We start from the raw sequence: 24,277 nt of genomic DNA on the forward strand, positions 1-24,277 counted from the left end.
TGGCCACCTGGGTTCGGGGCTGTGTGGGGCTGGGCTCCCCACCTTTTCCCATGCTCCTCCTCCGTAGTCTGTTCTCGCTGCAGGGTCCGAGCCGAGTTCTGGCTGAGAGAACTCTGGTCCCTTTACGCCCTTCAATTCCCTGTCAGTAGCTGACTGAATCCTCTGCAAGCCCCTCCATGTGGTCTCCAGTCAGAGAGGAACGGGACTGTGGGGCTTGGGGATGACCATCCCTTCCTACCTGCCGCCCCTTTGTAGGACTGTCCTTGTCCGAAGCCAAGAAGCTGAGTTCTTACTTCCACTTCAGGGAGCCTGTTGAGCTAAAGAACAAGACCTTGCTGGAGAAGGCTGAGCTCGACCCGTCCCTAGACTTCATGGACTCCTTGGAGCATGACATCCCCAAAGGTAACAGCCTGTTACTTGGAGAACATTGGATCCACCCCCAGGTCAGAACAGTGGGCCATGCCACCTGCCATTCCCTCTTAAGAGTGGGACCCACGGCCTGGGTGGGAACTGGGAGTTCAATATGAGGCCTTGAGTAGGGGGCTCCTCCAGGGCCCAATACAGGGCTCAGCTCCTAGTAGAGAGTTGGTAAATGTTTGCAGACAAAAGGATTGTCTTCCGGGTGCTTCCACAGACAGGAAGTCTCTCTTGATTTTCGTATCAATCTTGAATGAAGGCAAGTTGGGAATTTCCCCCCACCAAAACATCCCTGAAAATACTAGCCATATATACATCTTCACGGTTGATTTCGGGGTTAGATCCAGTGCTTGGCACACAGCTCGTGCTCAGGGAGTAGGTGCCGATTGACCTGTAGAGGACCACCTGCTAAGGAAATGAGTTCTGTACATCTGTCTCCTGCTAAGTGTGCTTTCAAATCATAAAACAGACAACTTTAGAGGCCTTCTTGGTGGGGGTCAGAGACCCCGTTTCCTCCCTGGGCTCCACCAGTAGAGATGAGCACATCCTTGGAAAATGCTCTTGCCAGGCTCTGCATCCCAGGACAGGTGCCAGGCTCTGGGCATTCAGGGGCTACACCCAAGGCACTGCTTCGGCACCCCTGCTTTTTTCCCTCCCCATGCTTGGCGTTCTGAGAGCTGGAGGGATCTGTTGATGATGGCAAAGACAATGATACTAGGAACTACTCATAAAGGCAACAACACTTCTTACTGTGTGCCAGGCACTGTACCCAGTCTTTCCCGTGCCTCATTTTTTTCCTTAGTTCATTTTAATCTTCACAGCTGATCTGTGAGTTAGATACTATTATATCATTATCCCCATTTTACAGATGAAAAAACGGAGGCTCAGAGAGTTAAATCCAAGGACACAATATGTATTAAAGCGTTAGACTCCAAGGCTCTGGCCTTAACTGTGGTGTCAAGTAGATTGTATTTTCAGTGGATGACGGGAATCGCAGGACAGCAGTCACCCCCATCACTAGGGGGAAACGTTTCTGAGGAGCGATGAGCAACCCAGCTGGGCTGGAACTCAAGAGAAGGGGCGGGACAGCAGTAGTGGTTAAACACAAGGGCTCTGGAACCAGAAAGCCTGTGTTGGAATCCTGAATCTGCTGTGTCCTACCTGGTCACCCCAGACAAGTCCCTCAATTTCCTTGTGCCTCAATTTTTAAAAGGGGGAAATTGATATTTTCTACCTCATTGGGTTGTTATGAAAATTAAATGAAATAATAACACATATACAAAACATTTATGATAGTGCTTAAGACATTAAGGATGCAAGTAAAAATCAATAAGTATTAGTGATACTGTTTTCAGTAGCAAAAAGGCCTTACAGGGGGGTTGGGCAGGCTAGGGAGGGCCTAGAGGGCCAAAGGGTAGAGGGTTTAGTTGCTCAGCTGTGTCTGGACTGTGCCCCGCCAGGCTCCTCTGTCCATGGGATTTCCCAGGCAAGGATACTGGAGTGGGTTGCCATTTCCTTCTCCAGGGGATCTTCCTGACCCAGGGATCGAACTCACATCTCCTGCATTGCAGGGAGATTCTTTACCACTGAGCCACCTGGGAAGCCCTAGGAGTAGACCAAGGCAGTAGGAGCTGCTGGTGGCTTGTAGGCAGATCTGCGATAACAAGGCAGTGGCGCATGAACGGATGCAGAGGGGCAAGCCAGGGCTCTGGAGGCAGTTTTGGGGCTACTGCAGTGCCCCGGGGGCCGGGCCATGGGTCACAGGTGGCTAAGGGCTGCCAGCAAAGAGTGGCTATGCTGGCCTCTACCACACGGGGGCACCAGAGTCAAGCCTCCCTGACCATAGACTGGGGGTCCCGGACCGGCAGGGAGATGGTTATAGAGGGTGAGAATTTCTTAACCATCAGACACACTTTCCAGATTCCCATTACCTCCTCCGACTCTGTGCTCCCCACCTGACTAGGGGCTGGAGGGGACTGCACATCCCTGTTGGTAAAGGGAGTTAGGAACACTGTGGTGGTGGGACCCAGTGCCAGGGCCTGCGTGGTCGACTGAGAAAAGTCCTCTTAGCGCCCCTAGTCTGGGGGCAGCAGCCCCTCCCTGACTCAGAGCGTGAATGGAAAGCTCTGCCCAGTGAGGACTTCTCAGCCGTGGCAGCAGGGAGCCCAGGGCCAGCGGATGAGGCTCCTCTTCAGAGCGCTGGGTGACTGGGGGTGGGGGGCAGGGGTGACACAAGAGGGCCTCCCCCTCACCCCGGAGCCTAGACTTCTTGCACTAACAGCGGGCCTCAGGGCTGAGAGATCGACTGATGATTCGACACCCCAGTTCCTCCCAAAACACTGCCTTGTCCTTAGTGCTGGAGCCTTAGGAGTGAAGGGCTCCTGGTGTCTCCTGTGTGTGGGGGCTGGAGGGGAGAGATGCTCCTGGCCTGACTTTGGGAAACTCCACAGTTCTGGGCCTCCAGCTCCCCTCCTCCCAGAGCCACCACCAGAAAGCCTGCAGGAAGTCTGGCCGGGCTTTACTCAGGATGGTTTGGTGGGGCCTGCAGTGTGGCGGTGAAAGTGTGGCTGGCTGGGGGAGAGAAGACACTCTGACTCTGCTCCCAGTCTACCTGCCATATCTGGCCCTGAAAGAGCAGAAGGAGCTGCTGGGAGGCTGCCCCACCAGGCAGACAGCAGCCGGAATGGCCGGGCAGCTAAGTGAAGCAAAGTCCCAATGAAGAGTTCCCTGGGGCACCAGCACAGGCGGGAAGGATGGGATCTGGGAGCTGTTTCCTGCCCAGGTAGGATCAGCTTCCTTTCTGGGTGTGAGGCAACTGTTGAGGGGAACCCTGTGTCACCTGTGAGCAGGAATGGGTCAGGCAGTCCCTGGGACTCCTGCTCTCTGTGGCCATGTGGGTTGGCCAGGTGCTCAGCAGCTGGTCCCTGGACCACTCTTGGCTGGAGAGACGATGGAGGGATGTTGCCTGGAGCCACTTGTGGCCTCCCAAACTGTCCCACTGTGCCGTGGGGTCTGTGGAGTTCTGTGGGAGTAGGGTTTTGGGGGCAGAAGCATCCTTCTGGCACAGGGCAACAGCCAAGAGTTCACTGAGCTTGGGCTGCTGCTAGGTGAGACATGGAGCATTAAGTCAGGATGCCAGATTTCTGGGCAGTACTCTGCTGTTCAATGCTCCTTAACCTTCTATGCTGTCAGCAAACAGTCACTGAGCAGCTAGTATGTCCAAGGGACCAGAGATGCTGCTGGGAACAAAACACCATCCGTGCCTCACAGGTGTTTGGGAAGATCAAATGAAACAGGGGATGGGAAGTGGCAATGTAAAACAGCAGGTGCTGCATAGGTGTCCTGGGAAGCACAGCACTCGGGTGGAGGGCAGAGCACCTCTCTCTGGGCTGGAGCAGAGAGATCTCAGGGACTGCCGGATACAAAGCAGCAAGGGCTCCAGCACAACGCCCAGAGTAGGCAGCAGAGGGCAGCAAGGGGCCTGCCTGCCTGGAAAGCAGCCTTTAGTAAGTGATGGCTGGGAAGAGGTGAGGGACAGGGGAGACAGCACTGGAGTGGGTGGGCAACGCAGGGTCTGGGATCAGCCCTCTCTCAAGGGGGTATGCAGGTGGTGCCTCCCTTCCAGTCCAGTGGAGGCTGAGGTGACAGGTGCTTGGCCTTCTGCACCAAGGGGCTTGGTCTTGCCCATCAGTAAGACTGGGCACTCTTCCGCATGTCCCCGCCCCCACCCCTCCCATGTGCTGTGGCTCTGGTGTCGGGGAGTGGTTGCTCTGAGAAGGGGCCTGTGGCCATTTTTGTGTGTGAGACAAGTTGTGCGGTGCTGGTCTGAGGGGATTTAAAAACCATCTGCCGCCCCTGGACAGCCCTGAACTCCAGCCTGGTCCACTCTCCTCCTCCAACTTAATCTCAGAACTTGGCTGCCTTTCTTCCTGGAGGGCAGGGGAATGTAACTATGATGAGCATCTCCCAGCCTGAGCTTCCCACACTGGCAAGGTGAGACTCTCAAGGCCCAGGAAACCCAGGAGGACTTCCTGCTCACGCAGGAGGACCCATTCCTGGTTTACCAGCTTATATCCCACCACATCCTCAGAAAAGAGAGCTTGTGGAGAAGAATGGCTGCCAGGGGGCTGGAGGGGGAGGTCTGGGGAGACCTGGGAGACAGCATGGGCTGCGAACACCAGGGCTGCAGGAAGCTGATTCCCCCAGAGTCCCAGTGGTGGTGGCTGGCTGGGCCCAGCCTTGCCAGCAGCTGCAGTAATAAAAGTGGGTGAAGGTGACAGCGAGAGCCTGGTTTCCCAGGTAGATGCTACGTGACTCCTGGCATGTGGAGAGTATGTGTTTCCTGGGCGACAAGCTGAGCCAGGGACAGGGAAAGGACAGAAGTGTGACGGGAATGCGGGGGGGCGGGGGGAGAAAGTAGCGTCATTGGCTGGCCAGCCCCACACACACCACTTCTGTACTCTGCCAGCAACCTGGGCCTGCACGGCGCAGACCCTAAACCCTGGTGGGGGCACCGTGTTTCTCCTTGCTCTTGCTTGGCCAGTGCAGGGGGAGCCCCCGATGAGCCTGGCCCCTCCCTCACCCACTAAAAGCAAGAGGTGGCCAAGCCCTAGGTGGGCAGGCTGGTACCCGGGAAGCCAGGACCCAGTCCTTGCCCAGGGTGTGCCAAAGTGCTGGTGACAGGGAACTGCTGTGTGTGTCTGGTTAGGGGACTCTAGTTCTTTCTCCAGGGCAGCATTTGGCCCAGGGTTGGGGGGTGGCGGGGCTGTAAGCTGCCTTCTCCGGGTGGTCAGAGCCTGACCAATTTCAGTTCCAGGGGGCTGTGGCTGTGGACTCCTGGAGCAGAGAGGGACTCCCCAGATGCTGCTGCAGGGACTGGCATGGGGAGCTGACAGGGGTTACCTTCCGGGGGTCTGTGTTCTGGCCAGAAACTGCATACGGTGTACTGGGAACACTTTGTTCTGTTACATCCCCTTTCCCGTTACCCCTAGGCCATCTGTTTTCTGGAATGAATGACTAGGAGGGCAACAGGTTAAGGCTCCTCAGGCTTACGGGGTGGAAGATCTCAGGGATCCAGAGAAGCAAGCTGCAGGAGCTGAGGGAGATACTCCCCACTTCTCTGACCACCCCCACCCCCCCAGGCAGTGCCCCAGCCAGAGCTCTGGGAACCCAGGGACACTCTTCTTTCTCGATGCTATCTGGCTGGCACTGAGGGGGCCTGGAGAAGTGGGGTCAAGGCTACATTGTGGCTTCTGGTTTATCACCTCACTCTTCTGGTTTATCACCTGTACTTGGTGCAGGCCACCGCACAGTGCTGAGGTGGCCCCTGCGTGGGCACCCCCCCAAGCAGTTCAGGGCCGGCAGACTACATACACTCCGAAAATTCTAGCTTTGACCTGGGCAGGTGCTGGAGCCCTGAGACAGGCTGAGCTGCCATCAGGGCTAAGGGTGCCTGGTGGTCAGGTCTCCTGGATTCAGGGTGGCCTCTGGTGGGTGGGGCCTGAGCTCCAAGGCTGCTGGGTGTGGAGTGACCAGGGTGGGCCATGGTTGGAGGCAGCCTGGGGGCAGCGGCGCAGCAGGAGCCAGGCAGCCGGGCTGGGCTGGCAGCTGATGAAGGCCTCGGCGCAGTTCTCAGTGCATCACTGGCTGGTCCAGCACCAAAACCTTCAAAGCATTTGCCTTTCTGGCAGGGGCTGGGGCAGAGCTGAGGCTGGGCTGGGAGAGGCCTCGGCGCAGGGGAATAGAAGCTCCAGATCTGCATCCAGGGGCGATTTTCCCAGGCTCCTTCCTCCCACACAGCAGCTCCCTCCCTTGGTTCTGGAGCTGGATCAGGCCCTTCCCGCCAAGTCCTCGTGGCTGCACAACTCAGCCCGAGGCTGGGCTGCTCCCATCTGGGGAGCAAAAACCAGGGCAGAACCCAGGACAGACAAAGGCTCATTAGCTGCGGCCCAAGTCCCCTCCCACCAAGGATGGCTCTCAGTCTACTGGCTGCCAGAAAAGGGCTATTGAGCTGGAGGCCTGAAAAGGCCACACTTTTATGTGAGCCTGGGCAGGTCTCATCCATCTCAGAGTGAAGTTGCTGGGCCTGGAGCAAAATTTTGCAAGAGAGGTGAAGCACACCAGGGCGGCAGGCCACCAGCGAGCCCCTGAGTACAGTGAAGAGAGGAGCCTGGCGTCTCCCCGGCCTAGCCCCAGCCCTGCTCTGCCTGTGCATGGGTGACCCAGCTTCCTTCCCCATGGAACCTGTCACTGGACTTGCTGACAGGAACAAAACGGACTGCTTTGAGTTCCACCTCTTTTCATTTCCTTCGTCCTCCCTCTGGAAGTGGCTTTAATGAGCAGTGAAATGGCTCAAAGGCAATCAAGAGGAGTAAAGCGCCGGGATCATTAAACTGTCTTCCCCTTTCCCAGTGGAACCTTAACACTCAGGCCTGGCTGCCTGGAGCTGAAGTTTCCGCACCCCCGGCCGGGCTCTGCCTCCACAATGCCCAGGCCTTGCCCTCTGCCGCCTCTCCCCCTGCCAGGGTCCTGGAGTGTCCAGATGGAGAGGGGCAATGCCCTGGTGGTGCTGCGCAGCCTGCTCTGGCCCGGCCTCACCTTCTACCACGCTCCGTGCACCAAGAACTACGGCTACATCTACGTGGGCACTGGCGAGAAGAACCTAGACCTGCCCTTCATGCTGTAGGCGGGCTGCCCGGAGGGTGTGCAGAGTCTGAACAGTATTTTCATAAAGGCAGTGAATCTGGTCGGTCTGTTCTATGCTGCTGCTCCCCCCCACCTCCACCTCCATCTGGTGTCCGGGCTAAGGAGAGGCCCAGCTCTAAATAGAGCAAGTGGCAGAGGGCTGGAATGTGCTAACGAGAGAGAATGGTGGGAGGAAACGGCATGGGGGAGAAGGTGACAGCCAGGAGGCCTCTGAGGAGGGCAGCTTCTTGGACTCAGAAGAGAGCTGCACGTAGGCTGGGCAGCCTAACAAAAAGCCAATGGCTGTCAACAGGAAGGGAACCTGTGTGGCCATGAGCTCCGCTCGGTGCAGCCACATGGCCCACCAGAGACCAGGGACTCAATGCGCAGTGACTGGCCAGAAATGGGCTGAGCCCCCCGCGCTTCCCAAGCAGTAAGCACACACCCAGCGGGTGAGCACAAGCCTGGTTTATAATATTCCTTTGGACAAAGGGCTGGTGCCCCAGCCCTGAGCCCAGGCCAGTCGTGAGACCACCGCAGCTGCCCAGGGTCGCCTGCCCCGTCTGCCCCCAGCTCCCAGCACCACGGTAGTGCAGGTCCCAGGCACTGGAGTGGACCTGCCTCCCCCTGTGCCATCTGCATTGGAGGAGCCAGGCCACCCTGGTGGGATGGGGCGGGAGCGCAGGACGAGCTCAGGCTCTCAGGAGGCCCTGCTCTCAGTCAGTGATACAGCACCAAAGGCCTGCCCGTGTAGGAGATGTTTTCCTTCAGGAGGGGGGACCCCACGGCCATGCGCACCTTGTTCCAGCGGTGGCCTTTGTTGTAGATAGGCTTGGCGGAGCGGGGAGACCAGCGGGTCAGGTACCTGTGGAGGGAGGGTGGGAGGCGGCCATGAGGGCTGGCAGCCCAGGATGCGGCAGAGACCACCGGCATGGGCCCCTTAGGCCGAAGCTGCGCTTGGTCAACCAAACACTTTCACCAGTTTTCCTTTCTTGAGAAGGGGCTTTTCCTGGGAGCAACTGCTCAGTGTGCTGTAAACAGATGGGCTGGGCTCTGGCGGCTGCAGGCGTGTGTGGCCATGTGCTCCCTTGTCTTTATGAGTTGCCAGTGTGTGTGCATGTGTATCTGTTGGGGGAGGAGGCAGAGGAAGAGGCCACTCAGAGAGCAGATCGGCCCTCTCTGGCCCAGTGGTGGGGAGAGGAGAGGCTGATGTAAGGGCCTGGAGGAATCCCTCCCTCTCCCCCACTTGGCTCACTCCACCACCCCAGCCCTCAGGGAACAAGCCTGGGCAGCCGTAACTGGCGGTGGACCCCTGACCCCTGACCCTCAAGCAGGCCGTGATGGGAGCCAAGGGTTAGGGCCCGTGGGTGCAGACGTAGCCTAGGAAGGTTCATGTAATACAAGCGGGGATGGGGAAAGATGGCTGCCGCCCATAGTCCTCTGGCCTCCTTTGGGGATGGCAGGGCCCTGACAGTTCCGGGAAAAGTGGCTCATGCCGGCTAGGACTGTGGTTTACTCTGTTCAGAACGAAATTTGGATCCTACCCAGAGGCCCACCCTTCGTCATGAAAGCTCAGCCTGGGCAAAGGCCAGGATCCTCCCCTGCTTCCACACTAGGTTAGGGCTCAACCCAGTGCCTCTAGAGATCCTCCCATGAGAAGTTTTAATTAAAAAAATGAATAACCATGGCTGAAAATTTTTAGAGAAGAGTGAAAACGTGACTGCTAATGTATACATTTCAACTGAGCTCCCCTGGACCTCTATCTTCTGAGTTCTGAGAGGAAGTAAAAGCTGTAGGACTACACGCCACGTGTGAGGTAGGCAGGCAAGAGGGCTTCCGACGACCACTGGGTGGCTGTCAGCCCCCAAGCAGGGAGGTCTCTGTGCGGTGAGCTGGCCCCACAACCGCCTTTGCTGTGGCTGGTGGTGCTGGGACCTGGCAGGGCCCTGTGTTGGTGTCTCCCTGGGTTCAGAGGGAGTGGGTTGAAGAGGTGGGATGTGGAAGCAGGTTCCTTGGGATTGAAGATCCAGAGGCACACCAGGCTCTCCAGAGTTGCTGCCCCATTGCACCCCTCCACCCACCCTTGTCCCTCCCACCCTGGAGAGACCCAGGGAAGCTGGGCTTCAGCTGTCCCTGGGCCTGATGCCTGTGCCACAAGGAGCAGGCAGCTGCTGTGGAGGGGCTGGGGCCTCCAGTCAGCTCTCTGGGACCACTTCAGCTCTAAGAACCAAGGCTCCCTGCTAATCGAGCTCCTTCCTCCTACCTCTCTGGTAGGGGTGGGGAAGGAGATGGCACGGCTCCTCAGGGCCCGGCAGAGCCTGAGCAGCTCAAGGACCGCTGGATGAGATCGTCAAGTCCCTAGTTGTAGCTGGGACTCCCTCTCCTCCCCAGGAGGGCCTTTTGCAACCCCACGAGACCCTACACGCCATCAATCCTGCATCACGTTAATGGACACTGGATATATGGGAGGGAGCCTGGCTTTGCTTCAGAGGGCTGAGGGCAGGATGGATTGTGTCCTCAGGCCTGCTGCTGTCTCTTAACAAGTTGGAGTGGGGGTGGGCTCAACTCCCAAATGGTCCGAAGCATATTTGGGAAAGACAAGAGGAGGTTAATATGTCCTGTTCCCCCAGGGCTGCTGGCAGATGGCCCAGCTGGCAGCGTGGGAGGTGCAGGTGGAGATGGGCAAGGGGCCAGGGTGCTAGCAAGGAGTCAGTGAAGACCCAGCTCTGGGCCTGCACCCCCAGGCCAGCAATCTAGAGCTGGTATCTGCCTGGCCTTCCATCCTCCATTCGTGGGTTCTGTTGGGGATCAGCCTAGGTTTGCTGGGTGGGGGATCTTGCTTTGCTCTACCCAAAGAGCGCAGTTCTAGTGGCATTAGGACAGGCTGAAGGAGAGAGGGCCGTTGGTAGGGGAGAACAAGAAATACCAACATCAATTTTACAGACCTGGATCTACTCTCAATAAGAGAGTATCGTAGTTCTAGGAGTATGTAGTGTGGTAATGTCAGAGACAGCTGTTTGAGTGTTAAGACAGGAACCTGTTCCTACACCAGAGGGGGCCACTCTGCTCAGGCTGAAAGGCAGATTGATTGATTCTAGGATCTAAAGGCCTTTTTCTCCTCTTCCATAAAACCTCAGGATCTCATGGGATGCCATATGCAGCTGAGCAGGTTGTTAACTGCACAACTCTAGGGAGAACACTCACAATCTAGGCTACATGGATGCTGCCTTCAAGTTTTGCAGTATATGATCTGACAGCTCTATACGGTGGCCCTACCCCAGAGAGCTCTCTCATTTCTATTTCTAAAGTCTCATTTTGCCCTTTAATAACCCCAGTGCTATTACTGAAAGTTTGGAGAACTGCTCTGACATTCCTATAGCAACCCAGTATGATGTCATAAACAGAGGATTAGCACATTCTAATGCCCAACCAGCAGATCTTCTTACCCTTGTTACCCCTGGGCTAAGTGCCCTGCTGGGGAGGGACAAGGAAAGAAGCTGAGGCTGGCAGAGGGAGAGTAACAGAGGCGTGCACAGTGGTGGGACTGATGGAGTGGCGTTCAGGCTGGAAGGGACGGAGCACTCCAGCTTTCCTGAGCTGCAGGATGAGCTCCAGAAGCTGGCCTCCCCAGCCCAGGTCTGTGTACCTGTTGAGTCGGGGTTTGGTCTTTGGAACAAATCCTTCAGGAAGCTTGGGCCTGTGATTTGGGAGCAGACCTAAATGGAGGGAAAAGCATTTAAGAGGATGGTCTCTGCACTCCCTTTGCAGCTCTGGGGGGCTGAACAGAAAGCCCAAGGGAGTGGGAGGCTGGCATTGGAGGGCGAGTATAATGCAGTCTCTGGACACGCACTGCTCTTTCAGCAAGGGCTAGAAGGTGTGGAAGGTGTAATGGTGCCCATAGCCCCCTGCCCCCTCAGCCCAAGGGCCCTTTACCAGCTCGGTGAGCCATCTTCACACACTCCTCAATCTTGCGGTGCTCTTCCTGGCACAGCCCGGTGATTCTCCGGGGCAGCATGCCCCCATGTGGCCGGATGAACTGACTGAGCAACAGAACATCCTAGTGGAAACGGAAAACAGGAGAGAAGGATCATGTGGACGAGTGCTGGCTGCCAGGGAGCCAGGGCCAAGTGGCCTGCAGTATAGGCTGTTGTAGCTGGCACTGTAAGGGGCTGATGCCACCCTGAGAAGCAACCTGAGACCACTCCCTCCACACAGAGCTCTGCACTCAGGCCCGCTGCCTCCACCGCAACAAGTTCAATCCCAACTTAGCAAGATTTCCTGGCCCCGTTACCAACACCAAGAGTTCTCAGCTCCTCTACGAGACAGTCTTCTGACAGACTTGGTGAGAGAAGGGGAACTTGTCAAGAAGGTTAACAAGCTATCATGCACCCACAGTATCTCTCCTGGTGATGAAGAGTGTGTTATCCTCTTTGGGCGACGTAGCAGGTATGTTATATATTTCCACACAAGAGGGAATACCTGTACAATTTCTGCCCCCAAAGTCTACACACCACAGCCCCCAGAGTCTACACACCACAGCCCAAAAGACTTGCAGAGAGCCCCTCCACCTTCTGCCGCGCCCTCTGAACGAAGCGCCAGGTAGCAACAAGCTGAGGAGAATGAGGTCAAGTTGTGAAGTTAAATCCCACATCTTCTACGCCCCCTGTGCCCAGAAGTGAATGGATTCTTCAGCTGCCTTTGAACTATCAGACTGCTTTGGATGAGTCAAGGAAATAACGATAAACAAAGCCAGCATCCAAAGAGACCAAGTCCCCTCCCAACTCTCACAGGATGGCAGGGGTTAAAGAAAAAGTCTCCCACCCCACCCCCAGGGGCCTGACATGCCTGTCTCCATAGTCCTGGTCCTCAAACAGATTCGCTGTCCTGGCAGGCGCCTCGCTGTATAACTGTAGATTTGCTTTAATCACTAGTCAGCTCCTGGGGGACCCAGGCCCCCAATTCCCACCCCTGTAATCCTCAGAATCTGATGAAAAGAACTTGGACTGGATTATCTGGGGATAATACACTGGGCTCACAGCCCCAGTGGTGCCCCCACTGCAGGCTGCCAAGGAGGCTGACAGCTCTGTGAAGCTCAGAGTGGCGCTGTCCTGAGCAAAAAGGGGTGAAAAGGAAAACAACTTCTCTAGCCTTTACCTTGGAGGGGATTGGATTTCTTCTGCTTGATAAACAGAGCCAAGTCCATTTCCTAGAAACGGCTGGTAGGAAGAGTGCCCTGCAGTGGTCAGGCAGGTGTGGGTTCCCCTCCCCATCCACAGCTGGGATTCTAGGTATGGCCAGGACTCTACTAACTTCCATGTCACAAGAAGCTGACAGCACTGCCTGTGGCCTGTAAGTTCCCTGTTACTCCAGGTGGCCATCAGCAAAAGGGCAGGGATAGGGTGAAAGAATACCTCCATCCCCCACCCTGGGGTGGCGAGAGGCCAAGGCTCCCAGCCCAGGAGATTAGTTGGGTTGTTCTGTTCAGATCCCATGGGCATGTGGCCTTTCTTGCTCTCACCACCTGACCAGGATCTCTGCCCTTAGTCATCCCATTCCACAGAGGCGCACAGGGACAATGTGCAGGTCAAACTGGCCCAAAGCCTGAATCACCTGAAACCTAAAAATAGGGTGCTTAATGTCACCAGCAGAACTCTGAAGGACAAGTATGTATTTCTCCAGGGCTGTGTCCATCCCCCAGCCCGCCCCATCTCCAGACACGATGCAGAACAGCAGCTGGCACTGGTGGCTCTGCCTGGGTTTTGTACCCCAGACTACATCCCGGCTCTAATACTTACTAGCTGTGTGATCTGAGGCAAGTGCATTAACTTTGCCATGCCTCAAATTGCCTCATCTGCAAAACAAGGATGAAAACAGTACCTACTTCACTGGGATATTGTGAAAACAAAGTGAATTATGCCCCACAGGTGCTTAACACACAGAGCAGCACCTACTGTTGTGTGCTCTCATCATCTCTCCGTGGAATGACAGCTCTAGAAGAGCTACAGCAAACAGGGGTCCCTGTGGCTCCAGTATGGGAAGAGAGTGACGTGTCCTCAGAGCACAGTGAGGACTCTCAAGACACGCCCTCATTATATAAGGAGGAAAACCAAACCCGGACTCTGATTCCACCCCTCGGGAACACAGCCCTACGAGACTGGGCTCCAGGGCCCTGGAGGTATGAGCTGCCAGCAACCAGACCAGGAACTGAGTCAGGGACTCTCCGCCCTGGCGGCACATTAGAATCACCTGGGGAGCTTTAAAAAATAATGACGGCCAGGCTCCATCCCAGGCCAGCGGAATCATCTAGGCATGGGGTCTGAGCATTTTTAAAGCTCCCCCGGGACTCTCATGTATGGCCAGCATTGAGAGCCACTGGACACAATGCTTCTGTCTTGGTGGCTCCGTGAGATGCTTGGTAAGCCCGCGGGGAACGTGAGCTCTGAGATGTGCAGACTCACCTCATAGTTATACTTGTGCTTCAGGTTCCAGCGGCAGATGGGGCACTGGCCGGAGGGATTGGGGGGATTTGGACTTTCCTTGGGAGTCCCTGTGATTTGGCCTTCAATCTAGGAGGCAGAGAAAGAGAGCTGATGAGGGGGAGAGTTGTGTGCAGACCCCGATCCTTGAGCAACCCCCCAAAGCTAGTGAGGTTTCCTCTCTAGGGGCCTCCGGGGAGCAGCTAATGGGCCTCTCTGCCTGAACACAGCTGCTGGACACTGGGCCTCAAGTGGCCACAGAGCTGGGTTTGGTGACCTGTGAGGGTAATAGAAACAGAACTTAATGCTGGTGGCAAGAGAAGAGGCATGTCGTAACTGCTGAGTGCTAGCTTTCCATCCTCAAAAAGACAAAAACTCCAGAACTTTATGCTTCCCTCTCCCTGCTTTGGGAAAAAGTAATCCATGCACATGGTAAAAAGTTTCAAACTACACAGGTATGTGGAGTCCAAAGGAAGTCTCACCCCTTATCCCGCATATCCTTCTTAACAGAAACTGCAGTTTCCAGCTCTGACAGAGGTAAGTCTATACCAGCGGTTCTCAACCAGGAATGATTTGGCCTCCCAGGGGACACTGGACAATGAAACATTTCTGATCGTCACCACGGGGCTGGGGGTGGGCTGGGGTGGGGACGGGTCCCTAGCCCCTAGCAGGGAAACTGCTAATAAGCATCCTATGACAGATAGGACAGGCCCCCACAGCAGAGAATCAGCCCGTCTAAAACGCCAACAGTGCTAGGCTGAGAAACCTGGTCTAGGCCTACACGAGCAGACAACTATATGCACACCCCTCCTCCCCTCTAAAAACACAGAGAGGGGGATACAGTCCCCTGGCTGCCTCCCCTTAGCACTCTGGATGCCACCTTTCACACCCCACTCGGGCCACATGTGAAGTGACCTCCGCCATGGCTGCTGTGAGAGACTTGACACAGCCTTGGAGAGACTAAGAGTGATAAACCAGTGACCTGGGCGTCATCTCCAATTGCAGGAGGGGGAGGTTAGACAGCCTTGCTGCTTGAGGCCACGGATTATGAGAGTGAGGCTGGGGCAGGTCTAAGAGGCTTTGGGGGGAAGCAACTCTCCCAGGGGAGAAGTGGCAAAAGAGCTGGCTGTGCAGGGTGCTGTTACTGCCTTTCCAGCAATGCCACCCAGCGATACCCGAAATGGAGCCAAGCGCTCGGGAAAATGGGCAGGGGTATGGAAGGTCTCAGGAGGGGGTCAAGGTGGGTCTGGGCAGGGAGAGCTAACATTTACACACTCCCCACTCCAGGTCTGGCTCTGTACTGATAATTGTCCATATGGATCATCTCATTTAACTTCACAGCCTCGTGAGGGCGGATTCATGATCTTATTTTACTGATGAAGAAGTGAGACTCTGGACAGTGAGTAATACCCAAAGTCAGTCATGGCACTGCCTCTCCGGGCATGGCTGGGCTCCCCCCCAGCCAAGGGCTCTCATGGGACCACATGCCTGTGTTTGTCCCACAAATAGCAAATTCATGCCCCACAGGAAAAACACTCTGCACACGCAGAAACCCGTTGAGTTTCTCTCCACCAGCATGGAGTTTACAGGGTGAATGCTTCTTTTGTTTTTGGATAAGGGAACTATTCTTAAAGGGATGGGAGTCCCTAGAAAGAACTGTCTTAAGGTCTTAACCTCAAGTACAAAGGTTGAGGGGGAGCCTTCTGGAGAAGACCCAAGAGGGAACCCTAAGGGCTTGTCCTGGGGATAAGAAGGCCTTGGGGAGGGCTGCGCGTGGCTAGCTGCCAGAGGGTTAAATCCCTGGTTGACATGGAAGCCACAGAGGCTTCTGGGAACTCTGTGGAGTGGTTGAGGATTTCTTGGGAGGCACAGAAGGCCATGTGAAAACAACGTTGTCTTTTAGGGATTATAGGATAATCTAGGCCCCATGACTCCCTGAGGAAGGGAGGTGAGATGGGCCCAGTGAGGGGGTGGGGTGGGGGAGGAGTAGAGGGAGTGAAAACCCGTCTAGCTTTCTCACCAACAGATGAGCCAGCGCGCCAGCTATGAGCCCAGGGCCGAGAAAGTGTCACCTTCTCACTGCCTCACTGAAGGAGTAGCTTAGTCATTCTAGGCAGAAAGGAAAGAGATAGATCCAGGCTCCTGGTCCGGGGTCAACTTACTCTCTCTAGCCTTGCCATTACCTTAGTTTCCCCTTTGGAAAACTGACTTATCGCCCGCCAAAAAACATAGCAGCAAATACTTTTGAGCCCGTGTCATACAAAAGGCCACTTTAATCAATTAACAGATGCCTCAGTCCAGCACAGCAACTGTTCCTGATTAACCACACTCCCGCACACGGGTTGAAAGTAGTAGATACGGGATTTATGCTCATGGAGGGAGCAGATCCTGAAGCCAGTCCAGCTGGGGCTCCCATCCTCTCTTAGAGCAGCAGCCAGCAGCTCCAAATGGTACAGAGGTTAGAAGCGGCCAGCTCGACAATACTTACTATAGTCGTCTTCCCTTCTTGGATCTCCACCACTACAGAGATAAAGGGGAAAAATTAGGTCAGCCATTTAATAAGGAACAGGGAGTTTTAAATAATAGCTCAAACCTTACACACGAAGCAAAATGGAGCGCTCTGTCTGCACTCTCCCATGGCCCCCCCGTGAAGTGTGCAGGGTTCACCTCCCCGTGCCCAGGCTCTGTGCCTGCAGGCTGTGCAGGCTCAGTCGCTCAGTCGTGTCTGACTCTTTGCAACCCCATGGACTATTGCCCGCCAGGCTCCTCTATCCATGGGGATTCTCCAGGCAAGAATACTGGAGTGGGTTGCCATTTCTCCTCCAGGGGATCTTCCCAATGCAGGGATTGAACCCATGTCTCCTGTGGCTCCTGCACTGCAGGCAGATTCTTTACTGCTGAGCCACTGGGGAAGCTGGTAATGTAAGGGCTCCTGCAAAGCAGGAGACCTCAGTTTGATTCCTGGGTTGGGAAGATCTGCTGGAGAAGGGATAGGCTACCCACTCCAGTATTCTTGGGCTTTCCTGGTGGCTCAGCTGGTAAAGAATCTGCCTGCAATGTGGGAGACCAGAGTTCGATCCCTGGGTTGGGAAGATCCCCTAGAGAAGGGAAGAGCTACTGGCTCCAGTATTCTGGCCTGGAGAATTCCATGGACTGTATAGTCCATGGGGTTGCAAAGAGTCAGACATGACTGAGCGACTTGCACTTTCACTTTTCCTGCAGGCTGAGTGGGGGGCAAATCCAGATGCCCATATCGTATCACCTCTCTGAGATTAAGGGTCTTCACACTGTTTCTGCCTTTCTAAGCCAAGATTTATCTTGGTTCCATTCAAGGTACTTGGCAAGATCTTGCCCTACTGTGGCTAGCAATCATGGCCTAAGAGCTGAGGGGTTGGGGGTGGACAGAGGCCATAAAAAGACCTTCAAAAGTACCCATTGTATGTGTTCTTTCATGAAAAGAAATCAGACAAATGTGATTCCTGACCTTGACCAGTCTGCAATCTAAGATGCAGCACCCGGGGCCCCACAATGGGTAAGTAACCGATCAGTTCACTCTGAGAACATCTTGAGAGCCTTGTGTTAAACCTGTACAAAGGCAGCTATCTCCTCTCCCTGCAGGGATGCATTTTGTTATCCACACTGGAGAGGAAGGAGTGACAGGAATGAGGGGCCTGTAGTTACAGGGTTGGGGTCGGGGCAGAATTTCAAAGAGAGGACTGCAGAGCCATCCTGAGAGGGATTCCCTCAGCTCTTCATCTATTTAGGAGTGAGGCAGTCAGAAAGAACCCGCGGGCAAAACAATTTCATTGCATGCATGTCAGGCTGTACTTATGTCCTCTTATTTAACCAGGATGCAGAAAGACAACTTCAACAATATCCTAAGGGAGAACCAAGCTCATAACCCACATTTGGCAAATAAAATCAAACAGAAGGTTCTTGGAGATTCTCCCATGGTCACCCAGTTTCCTTAGAAAGAGAGAAGCCGTGGCTTTTAGCAGAGGAACTGGCACACTGCAGATGCTCCATAAATGCTAGGGAGCAAAATAATGGTCGTGATGCCCTTCTGATGCTAATTATTGTAATAGAAAATGTGAGTGCACACAGCTATAGCTAGGCTGCAAACTGTCTCCCCAAATTCTAAAACCATATTTTAACAGCAGCTTGGCTACCGCAATTAGTTCTACTCAGCTCCAGTCAAGGAAAGAAGCAGTACAGATTAGAAAGAACCTAAGGTTAACTTTGTGAATCTAATGAAAGTTAAGGACCTTGCCCTAGAAACACGTCCGTCGGTGTACACACAATTAGACATGGATTAGAGGAAGCTCACAGACCCCTGCAGCTATGTACCTAAATGGTAAGACATGGTTTTCCCTCAGTGGTGGCAGGAGGTGATTTTCTAAAGTTTCTAAAATAAACATGTATTGCTTTTGCAATAAAAAATAGGCAGTAAAAACAGAGAGGCTAAGAAAAAAAAAAAGGGAGGCAACTTGAACCCACCCCGGAGGCCCACGGCAGCATCTGTGATCACTGAGCTCTGTGACCGACACCAATTTGACCCAGACTGCCTGGAACTATCCCCCATTCGTTTTCTGGGCATGGCCATTCATAAAGACCCATTACTCCAAACAACCAACCTGAGAGCCCCTCAACTGTGACTCCATGCACACAAGGGAGTGACAACTGGCCAGAAAGCCCCTGAGGCTTTCTCCAGAGAACACTATAGTTACTAATCAACTCAAAGTCAAACTAAGCTTCTCTCCCTAAGAGAAAATGCGTCACGCACGGATCTACTTGTTCCAGAGACCAGCCTAAACGGGATGTGGGTGAGACTCAACCTGGTACTCATTCTGGAGGCCAGCACATCTGCAGGGGGATGGTCACGGCACTGCGTCAGCTTACAAGAGCATCAGGGCGGAAGGGCCGAGCCCTAGCCCAGCTGGGCACCAGGAAAACTGCAAATTTGCAAAAACTAAGTTGGAAGAGGGACGGAGGATGACCCAGTCTGAGCAACAGCAGGTGAGGGGGGCAGCACAGGTTTTTAAGAATCCCGATAGGAAACAAAAGGAGAGACCTACTCCGGAATCACTTGAGTCGGTGTGAGAACAGCGCCCTGAAGTGAAGCGGACCAACATATGCTTCCCCTCTCCGTGGAGGCACTTGGGTCCTAACCATGAGGTAAACAAGTCTAGCAAAACACACATCACTCCCGGCAAAGAACCAAACCCTGAAGTCATCCCACTGGCCTCTGGAAGAGAGATCAAAGTCCATGGCAAGCTCCACTGTTCATAAGCTCCCCACACAGCAACTCTGAGCCAGTGAATCATCTCACTATAAGTTAGCGGGTAAAACAATAGGCAGATGCTTATCTCATAGAGATGATTTGTCAAACGAGGAGGAATGACTTGAGAACTCATACGGAACTGAGACTGATCAGGGCGGTGTCTCAGTGCAGGGGCAGAGGGCCCACTGGAGCCTGAAGAGGCCCTAGTAGATTTCAGGCCTCTCAAAACAGAGATAGGAATCAAAATAGTATTGCTTTTCAGCATGCATACAAAAACATGTCAAAACCAAACAAAACCTGAGATCCATTTTGTCCCTGGCCTCCTCTCCATTCAAGAGAAGTGGGGGTGGTTAAGAAAAGCTGGACTAACAGGAGACCATTAGTCACTAACTGAAAACTTGTTTAGAAAAAGATGGAATTGCCCTTATGTTCTGAGATGTGGCTGGATCAAGTAAACTAAAGCAGTTTTCTAAACCAAGATTAAGGGCCAAGATCTTACACATCAAATAATCTGTGCCACAGGAGGCAAGGCATTTGCTGAGCAACCGTGGAGTGTACGACTGGGCTCCACCCACCATGGAGAGCTCCCCCCTAAGAGGAGACACAGTCTTTGCCCTAGAGGAGAAAAGAGAACTAAACCAAGCATGGGAACTTCACTCTAATAAAGTCCATGCCTCATAAAGAGGTCCTTTGAGTACTTCAGTAAATACTCGCCTAGGATGGAGTCCAAGATAACTGAATTGTAAGCCTAGAGCAAACAGCATCTCGGTGAGATTGCAGTGAGGCAAAAAGACCTTGATGGCCACACAAACAGACACAGAGAACTGCGGCAGGATAAAGGCCCAACTGTTTAGTAAAGGAGGAAGTGAGGGGAGATGAATGACAAGGGCTGGAGGGAACTACTGCAGGAAGTGCCCAGAGGACCGATGCCCTTCTTAGAAAGACTCCATGGAAATCAAGTCCCAAGCAAAGCACAAGGGGATGGAGTAACTGAATGGCAAGGTGGCTACAGGGCAGCACCAACAATCTTACGTAGCACGCTTGGCAAGTGTGGCCATTGACTACTTTTCTCAAACTCCTTCCTCCCTCAAGCACTGCTCCCTTCTGTTCATCTTTAACTCTGCCACAAAAGTTTCCTGACTCTCTCATCACCTACCCCTTCCTTTTCCCTTGGATCTGAGGGAACTTCCCTCTGCACTATCCTTCAAACAAGGAGTCTCACTGCTACACAAAAATCTCTTTCCACTGGTTACTCTGGACCATGTCTTTTGAATTCTTTAAAGCCCCCAACTCGCTCACTTCTATCTCAAAGCTTTTAGTCACAGGGCTGTCCGTCCTGCAAGTCACATCCTTGTCTGAAATGCTAGGTCCTCCAGAAAGCTCCCTTAGCTAACTGGAAAAGAAGAAAAACATTCCCTTCAGCCTTTACTCGTTTCAACACACTCTGCTCTGAGGATCTACCAGATCATTAGTGTTCATTTAGAAAGTCATATGTGTTTATTACTCTTGTTTTAAATGCTTTCCTTCACAAGAGCTCTAAGAGAGACAGGCAGGAACAAGGTCTAATCTCTGCTAGGTCTGACGGTGTCAATCATGCAATCAATTCCAGTAAGTTAACCGACAAGAGCTTTTAGGGAAGGGAGGGAGCCACGGGGAAGCCCTGCCGTGGAGTACCAAGGTGGTGTCACTGGTGGAGAGGGAAGACTGCTGGCCCTACTTCTGACTCCAGCACTTATTAGCTGTGTGATGCTGGGCACAGCTACTGAACACCTCTGGACCGGATTTCTTCATTTGTACCGGAGTGGGTTGCCATTGCCTTCTCCCCTTCATTTGTAAAAATGCCAGTAATATTCACCTTTAAAGGTTGTTGAGAAGACTGAAAAATGTATGTGGAAAACCTGGCAGAGTGCTTGCAGCAGGCACTTAGTAAACCACAATTTTCATTTTTTGCCTTCCCTTAAGTTTTGCTTCTTCCATAATCATCTTTTTTGGTTCTGTATGTCCCTCTGGTCAAAAATCAGACCAGGCTTTCTCAACAGCAGCAGAATTGGTATTTCAGGCCAGGTGGTTCTTTGTTGTGGGGGGCTGTCCTGTGCACGGGAAGATGCTTAGCAGCATCCCTTGCTTCTACCACCACACACCAGGAGCACCAGCCGTGACGACCAAAAATGTCTCTGGACATTGCCAAGTGTTCCTGAGAGAACAAACTGCTCTCGACTGAGAATCACTGCTTCATACAGAGAGCTTCTACAGGCAGGAGCAGTAGTGCTGAGTGCCCACGAACTCTGACTAAAATTAAAGAGTACTATTGTATCAGAAAAGTAGAAGTGCTTGAATGTTTTCAGCAAGATGCCAGCTCCCTCTCTGTGACTTTAAAATTCTATGTATACAATATTATTCCTCAAATATACCAGCCAGGACCAGTCAAAATTAGCTATATGTGTAATTCTTTAAGCTTTACACATAATGGATAGAATATTAAGAGAAAGTTGTTGGTGCTGTTTTTAATTTAAAGGCTTTGGAGATAGGTGGTTCTCAAGAAAAGTATAAAATAAGCTAATGCCTTCAAGTAAGATCACATCAATTCAATTATTTGGCTTTTGGGTCTGACAGTAACACAGAGAAGCTACCAGGTATTCATGGTGAGGAAGACTTCAAATATTCATCTCATCATACAGCCATCTCTCCAACTGAAAAATTCAAATCTCAAATATTCTTTTGTAAAAAAACAAAACTATTCCTTTTGCCTATCCTCTGGGAACATGGCAAAGAACTGTTTTCAACTTTTAATTTCATAAGGGATATGTGCATTGTAGTTGTTAATGTTTGACACTTGGTAGATGCCATCAAAAATGTTATAGGCATGGAATTCCCTGGTGGCCCAGTATTTAGGACTCTGCTTTCACTGCAAGGAATCCAAGTTTTATCCCTGGTTGGGGAACTAAGATCCCACAAGCCAAGTGGCATGGCCAAAAAAAAAAAAAGTTATGGGTATCTGCCTATTTTGCAGCATAGGCACACATGAAACAACCTTCCAAGCCCTTTTTACCATCAGCATGATCTCTTTGGTGTCTTTCTTTATCAATGCATTAGTTCATCTAATGCTAAGGAGGCAGTATCTGGGTTTTGCTTTTCTTTCTAGCAAATATTCCATCTTCTCTTCATAGCTAAATTCTTCAAACACCTAGTTCCATTTCTTCATTAATTATCTCTTTAATTTTCCCAAACTGGGTTAAATATCTGCTATTCTACGAAAAACTTACAAAAGACTTTTTTTCTGAGACAAATCCAATGCTCCCTTTGTCAGGCTCTTTTTTTTTTTTTTTGGAATTTTATGCTTCCCCTGGCAAAATGATCACTATTTTCCCCTGGATACATCTCGGCTTTAGTTAAAGGTTATGCTACTCCAGATCTCAAACACACACACACACACAAAACCACTTCTTTGTACATCACTCATCCTTTCCTGCTTCCAGTAGTGCACAAAGGAAGGTTATGTACTGAAAAGACCTTTTCATTTTCCATCCTTTTATGAGCCTATTAAAGACACAACCCCTTTAGGAAAACTTCCAATTCAGTTTGCTGCTTCCAGTAACCGGATCTCTCTGAACATGTGTTTAGTCACTAAGTCATGTCCGTCTCTTTTAGGACCCCATGGGCTGTAGCCCACCAGGCTCCTCTGTGAATAGGATTTTTCAGGCAAGAATACTGGAGAGAGTTGCCATTTCCTTCTCCAGGGAATCTTCCCAGACCCAGGGATCAAACCCGTGTCTCCTGCATTGCAGGATTCTTCACCCGCTGAGACATCAAGGAAGTCCCAAATACCTAATACCTAAATTGTATTCATTGGAGAGTATTGCATCATCTCATTAGAACCTAACTTCTCAGGAACCCCTTGACAGTTTGAAGTATCCACTTCGCCTTCAGTAAGCTCTCAGTTCAACGTCACGCTGCCTTTCCAGACTTAATGAAAAGCAAAACCACCATCCAGGATATGCCTGTTTCAGCTGTTCAATGGCCTTTCCACCTTAGCTTCCACTTCTTAGACTAAGGGCTTGGGCAGTGAAAGCTGCCATCAGATTATAGCACGAGAAACCGGAAAAGGAGGCCCAGGGGAGGGGATCCAGCTGACCTTCCCTGATCGTGCAGTAATTCTTTAGTGAAAGAGGCGGCGGTTCGAAGAATATGGAACAGAGAATTAACATACAGTGCCTGCGTGCGTTGGGTGATAAGTCGCTTCAGTCGTGTCCGACTCTTTGTGACCCTATGGACTGTAGCCTGCCAGGCTCCTCTGTCCATAGAATTCTCCAGGCAAGAGTACTGAAGTGAATTGTCATACCTTCCTCCAGGGGATCTTCCCGATCCAGGGATCGAATCCATGTTTCTTATGTCTCTTGCATTGCCAGGCCCTTAACAAAAACTTTTCTGAACCCTGGGACAGGTTTCTATTCTGCTCCTAAATAAGCAAGGCTTTCTCTCCGATCTTCATCCCCCTCGCCCCCCTCCCCGCCACCACCCATGAAGACACTCACGATGGGTGAGAGAGCAAGGTAATAGCATCAGGGTCTGGAAGAAAACTGCTAGCATTCCCGGAGCGCAAACATCTCCGACGTTTCAGAATCGCGCGAAGGAAAGGGAGGGAGAGGCTCGTGGAGGCAGAAAGAAGCAGCCTTCGTTTCTTCTCTTCAACTTTAGGAGGTCACCAGGACCCAGCACTCACCTTCCCTGAACCCGCGGGCTGGTGGCCGAGCCCAGCTGGTCACGGTCTGGCCTGTCAGCAGCCCTCTGAGAAGCCGTCCGCAGCCGGACACCAGCACATTGAGGGCCGCCATCTTGAAAACCAACGCTGACCTCTGTGCACTTCCGCTTCCGGAACGGCGCGCGCGCGCAGCCGCAGTAGTTGGCAGGAAGTGTGCGTCTTGTGAGCGTACAGCTCTGTTACTCTTGTCAGTTAACTTCGATTTCCTCACCTCTCCAGCTTTGAGCAAAGCAGAGTTAATGTGTGAAGCCTGTGTTTCACTCTGAGAGGCTGAGGAGGTCTTTAGCTCCTAACTGCCAGTCTTCGAAGTCTCCAGGGTCGCTTTCGTTCCCTGACGGACTTCTTCGGTAAAATTACATGCACTATCCTTATTTCTTTAAAACTTTTTCTTTATAAGTGAGATGTGGATTTTCAGCTTCTTGAGGCTGCGCCTGAGTCTGTACCAGAGAAGTCGAAATGGTTAGGACAATGATTCTGGAACATCAGGTATCCCGCAGATCTGGAATAGAATTAATACTCGCGTCCCAACTCCACCCCACCCCCGCCCCACGGTCCCCAGGCTGCGCTCCCCTCACCAAAGGGTCTTTCATTCTGGTAACTTGACGCTGACCTTTTGCCCCAGGGCCTTTGCACAGCTACTTGCTCTGCCTGCTCTGTGGC

At 52.7% G+C, this 24,277-nt stretch overlaps 2 protein-coding genes across 18 annotated transcripts in view; one reads left to right on the forward strand and one right to left on the reverse strand.

Annotated features, from left to right (window-relative positions):
* The window catches only part of RSPH9 (radial spoke head component 9), a 37,116-nt gene that overhangs the window by 6,005 nt on the left and 6,834 nt on the right, over positions 1-24,277 (forward strand). For 2 of the 9 annotated variants that reach the window (XM_081518898.1, XM_081518899.1), the window contains exons 4-5: positions 256-402; positions 6,942-7,163. In XM_081518898.1, the coding sequence (XP_081375024.1) occupies positions 256-402; positions 6,942-7,102 (308 nt within the window). In that variant the 3' untranslated portion in view covers positions 7,103-7,163. Of the gene's footprint in view, positions 1-255; positions 403-1,285; positions 1,702-6,941; positions 7,164-14,032; positions 14,115-14,918; positions 14,977-16,799; positions 16,911-17,036; positions 17,110-19,380; positions 21,289-24,277 lie in introns of those variants that run through there. The other 7 variants (XR_014061860.1, XR_014061859.1, XR_014061858.1 and 4 more) reach the window with 7 other exon arrangements.
* Positions 239-23,700, reverse strand: MRPS18A (mitochondrial ribosomal protein S18A). 9 transcript variants are annotated; one of them, XM_081518904.1, is made up of 7 exons: positions 23,579-23,700; positions 16,066-16,097; positions 13,560-13,667; positions 11,035-11,158; positions 10,748-10,817; positions 7,900-7,966; positions 239-808 (listed from the first exon to the last, which is right to left on the reverse strand). In XM_081518904.1, the coding sequence occupies exons 1-7, from the start codon at positions 23,688-23,690 to the stop codon at positions 755-757; spliced, it is 567 nt and encodes a 188-aa protein (XP_081375030.1). In that variant the 5' UTR covers positions 23,691-23,700; the 3' UTR covers positions 239-754. The 9 variants fall into 9 exon arrangements, 7 of the variants coding, with proteins under 7 accessions (XP_081375030.1, XP_081375026.1, XP_081375029.1 ...); XM_081518900.1 differs by having other exon boundaries at positions 239-822; XM_081518903.1 differs by having other exon boundaries at positions 239-1,104.

This window comes from Giraffa tippelskirchi, chromosome 8 (genome assembly GCF_054371585.1).
Source record: "Giraffa tippelskirchi isolate mGirTip1 chromosome 8, T2T-mGirTip1v1.2.pri, whole genome shotgun sequence".
Taxonomy (NCBI): Eukaryota; Metazoa; Chordata; class Mammalia; order Artiodactyla; family Giraffidae; genus Giraffa; species Giraffa tippelskirchi.

What these genes read in the sequence shown, in the direction of transcription:
- MRPS18A (XM_081518900.1), bottom strand. Translation starts at nt 23,690, where the DNA reads ATGGCGGCCCTCAATGTGCTGGTGTCCGGCTGCGGACGGCTTCTCAGA. An exon ending in AGCCCGCGGGTTCAGGGAAG is followed by an intron (nt 16,098 to 23,578) that starts GTGAGTGCTGGG and finishes TTATCTCTGTAG; the next exon opens with TGGTGGAGATCCAAGAAGGG. An exon ending in AAGGCCACCGCTGGAACAAG is followed by an intron (nt 823 to 7,899) that starts GTGCGCATGGCC and finishes TTTCCTTAGCAG; the next exon opens with GTGGTCCTCTACAGGTCAAT.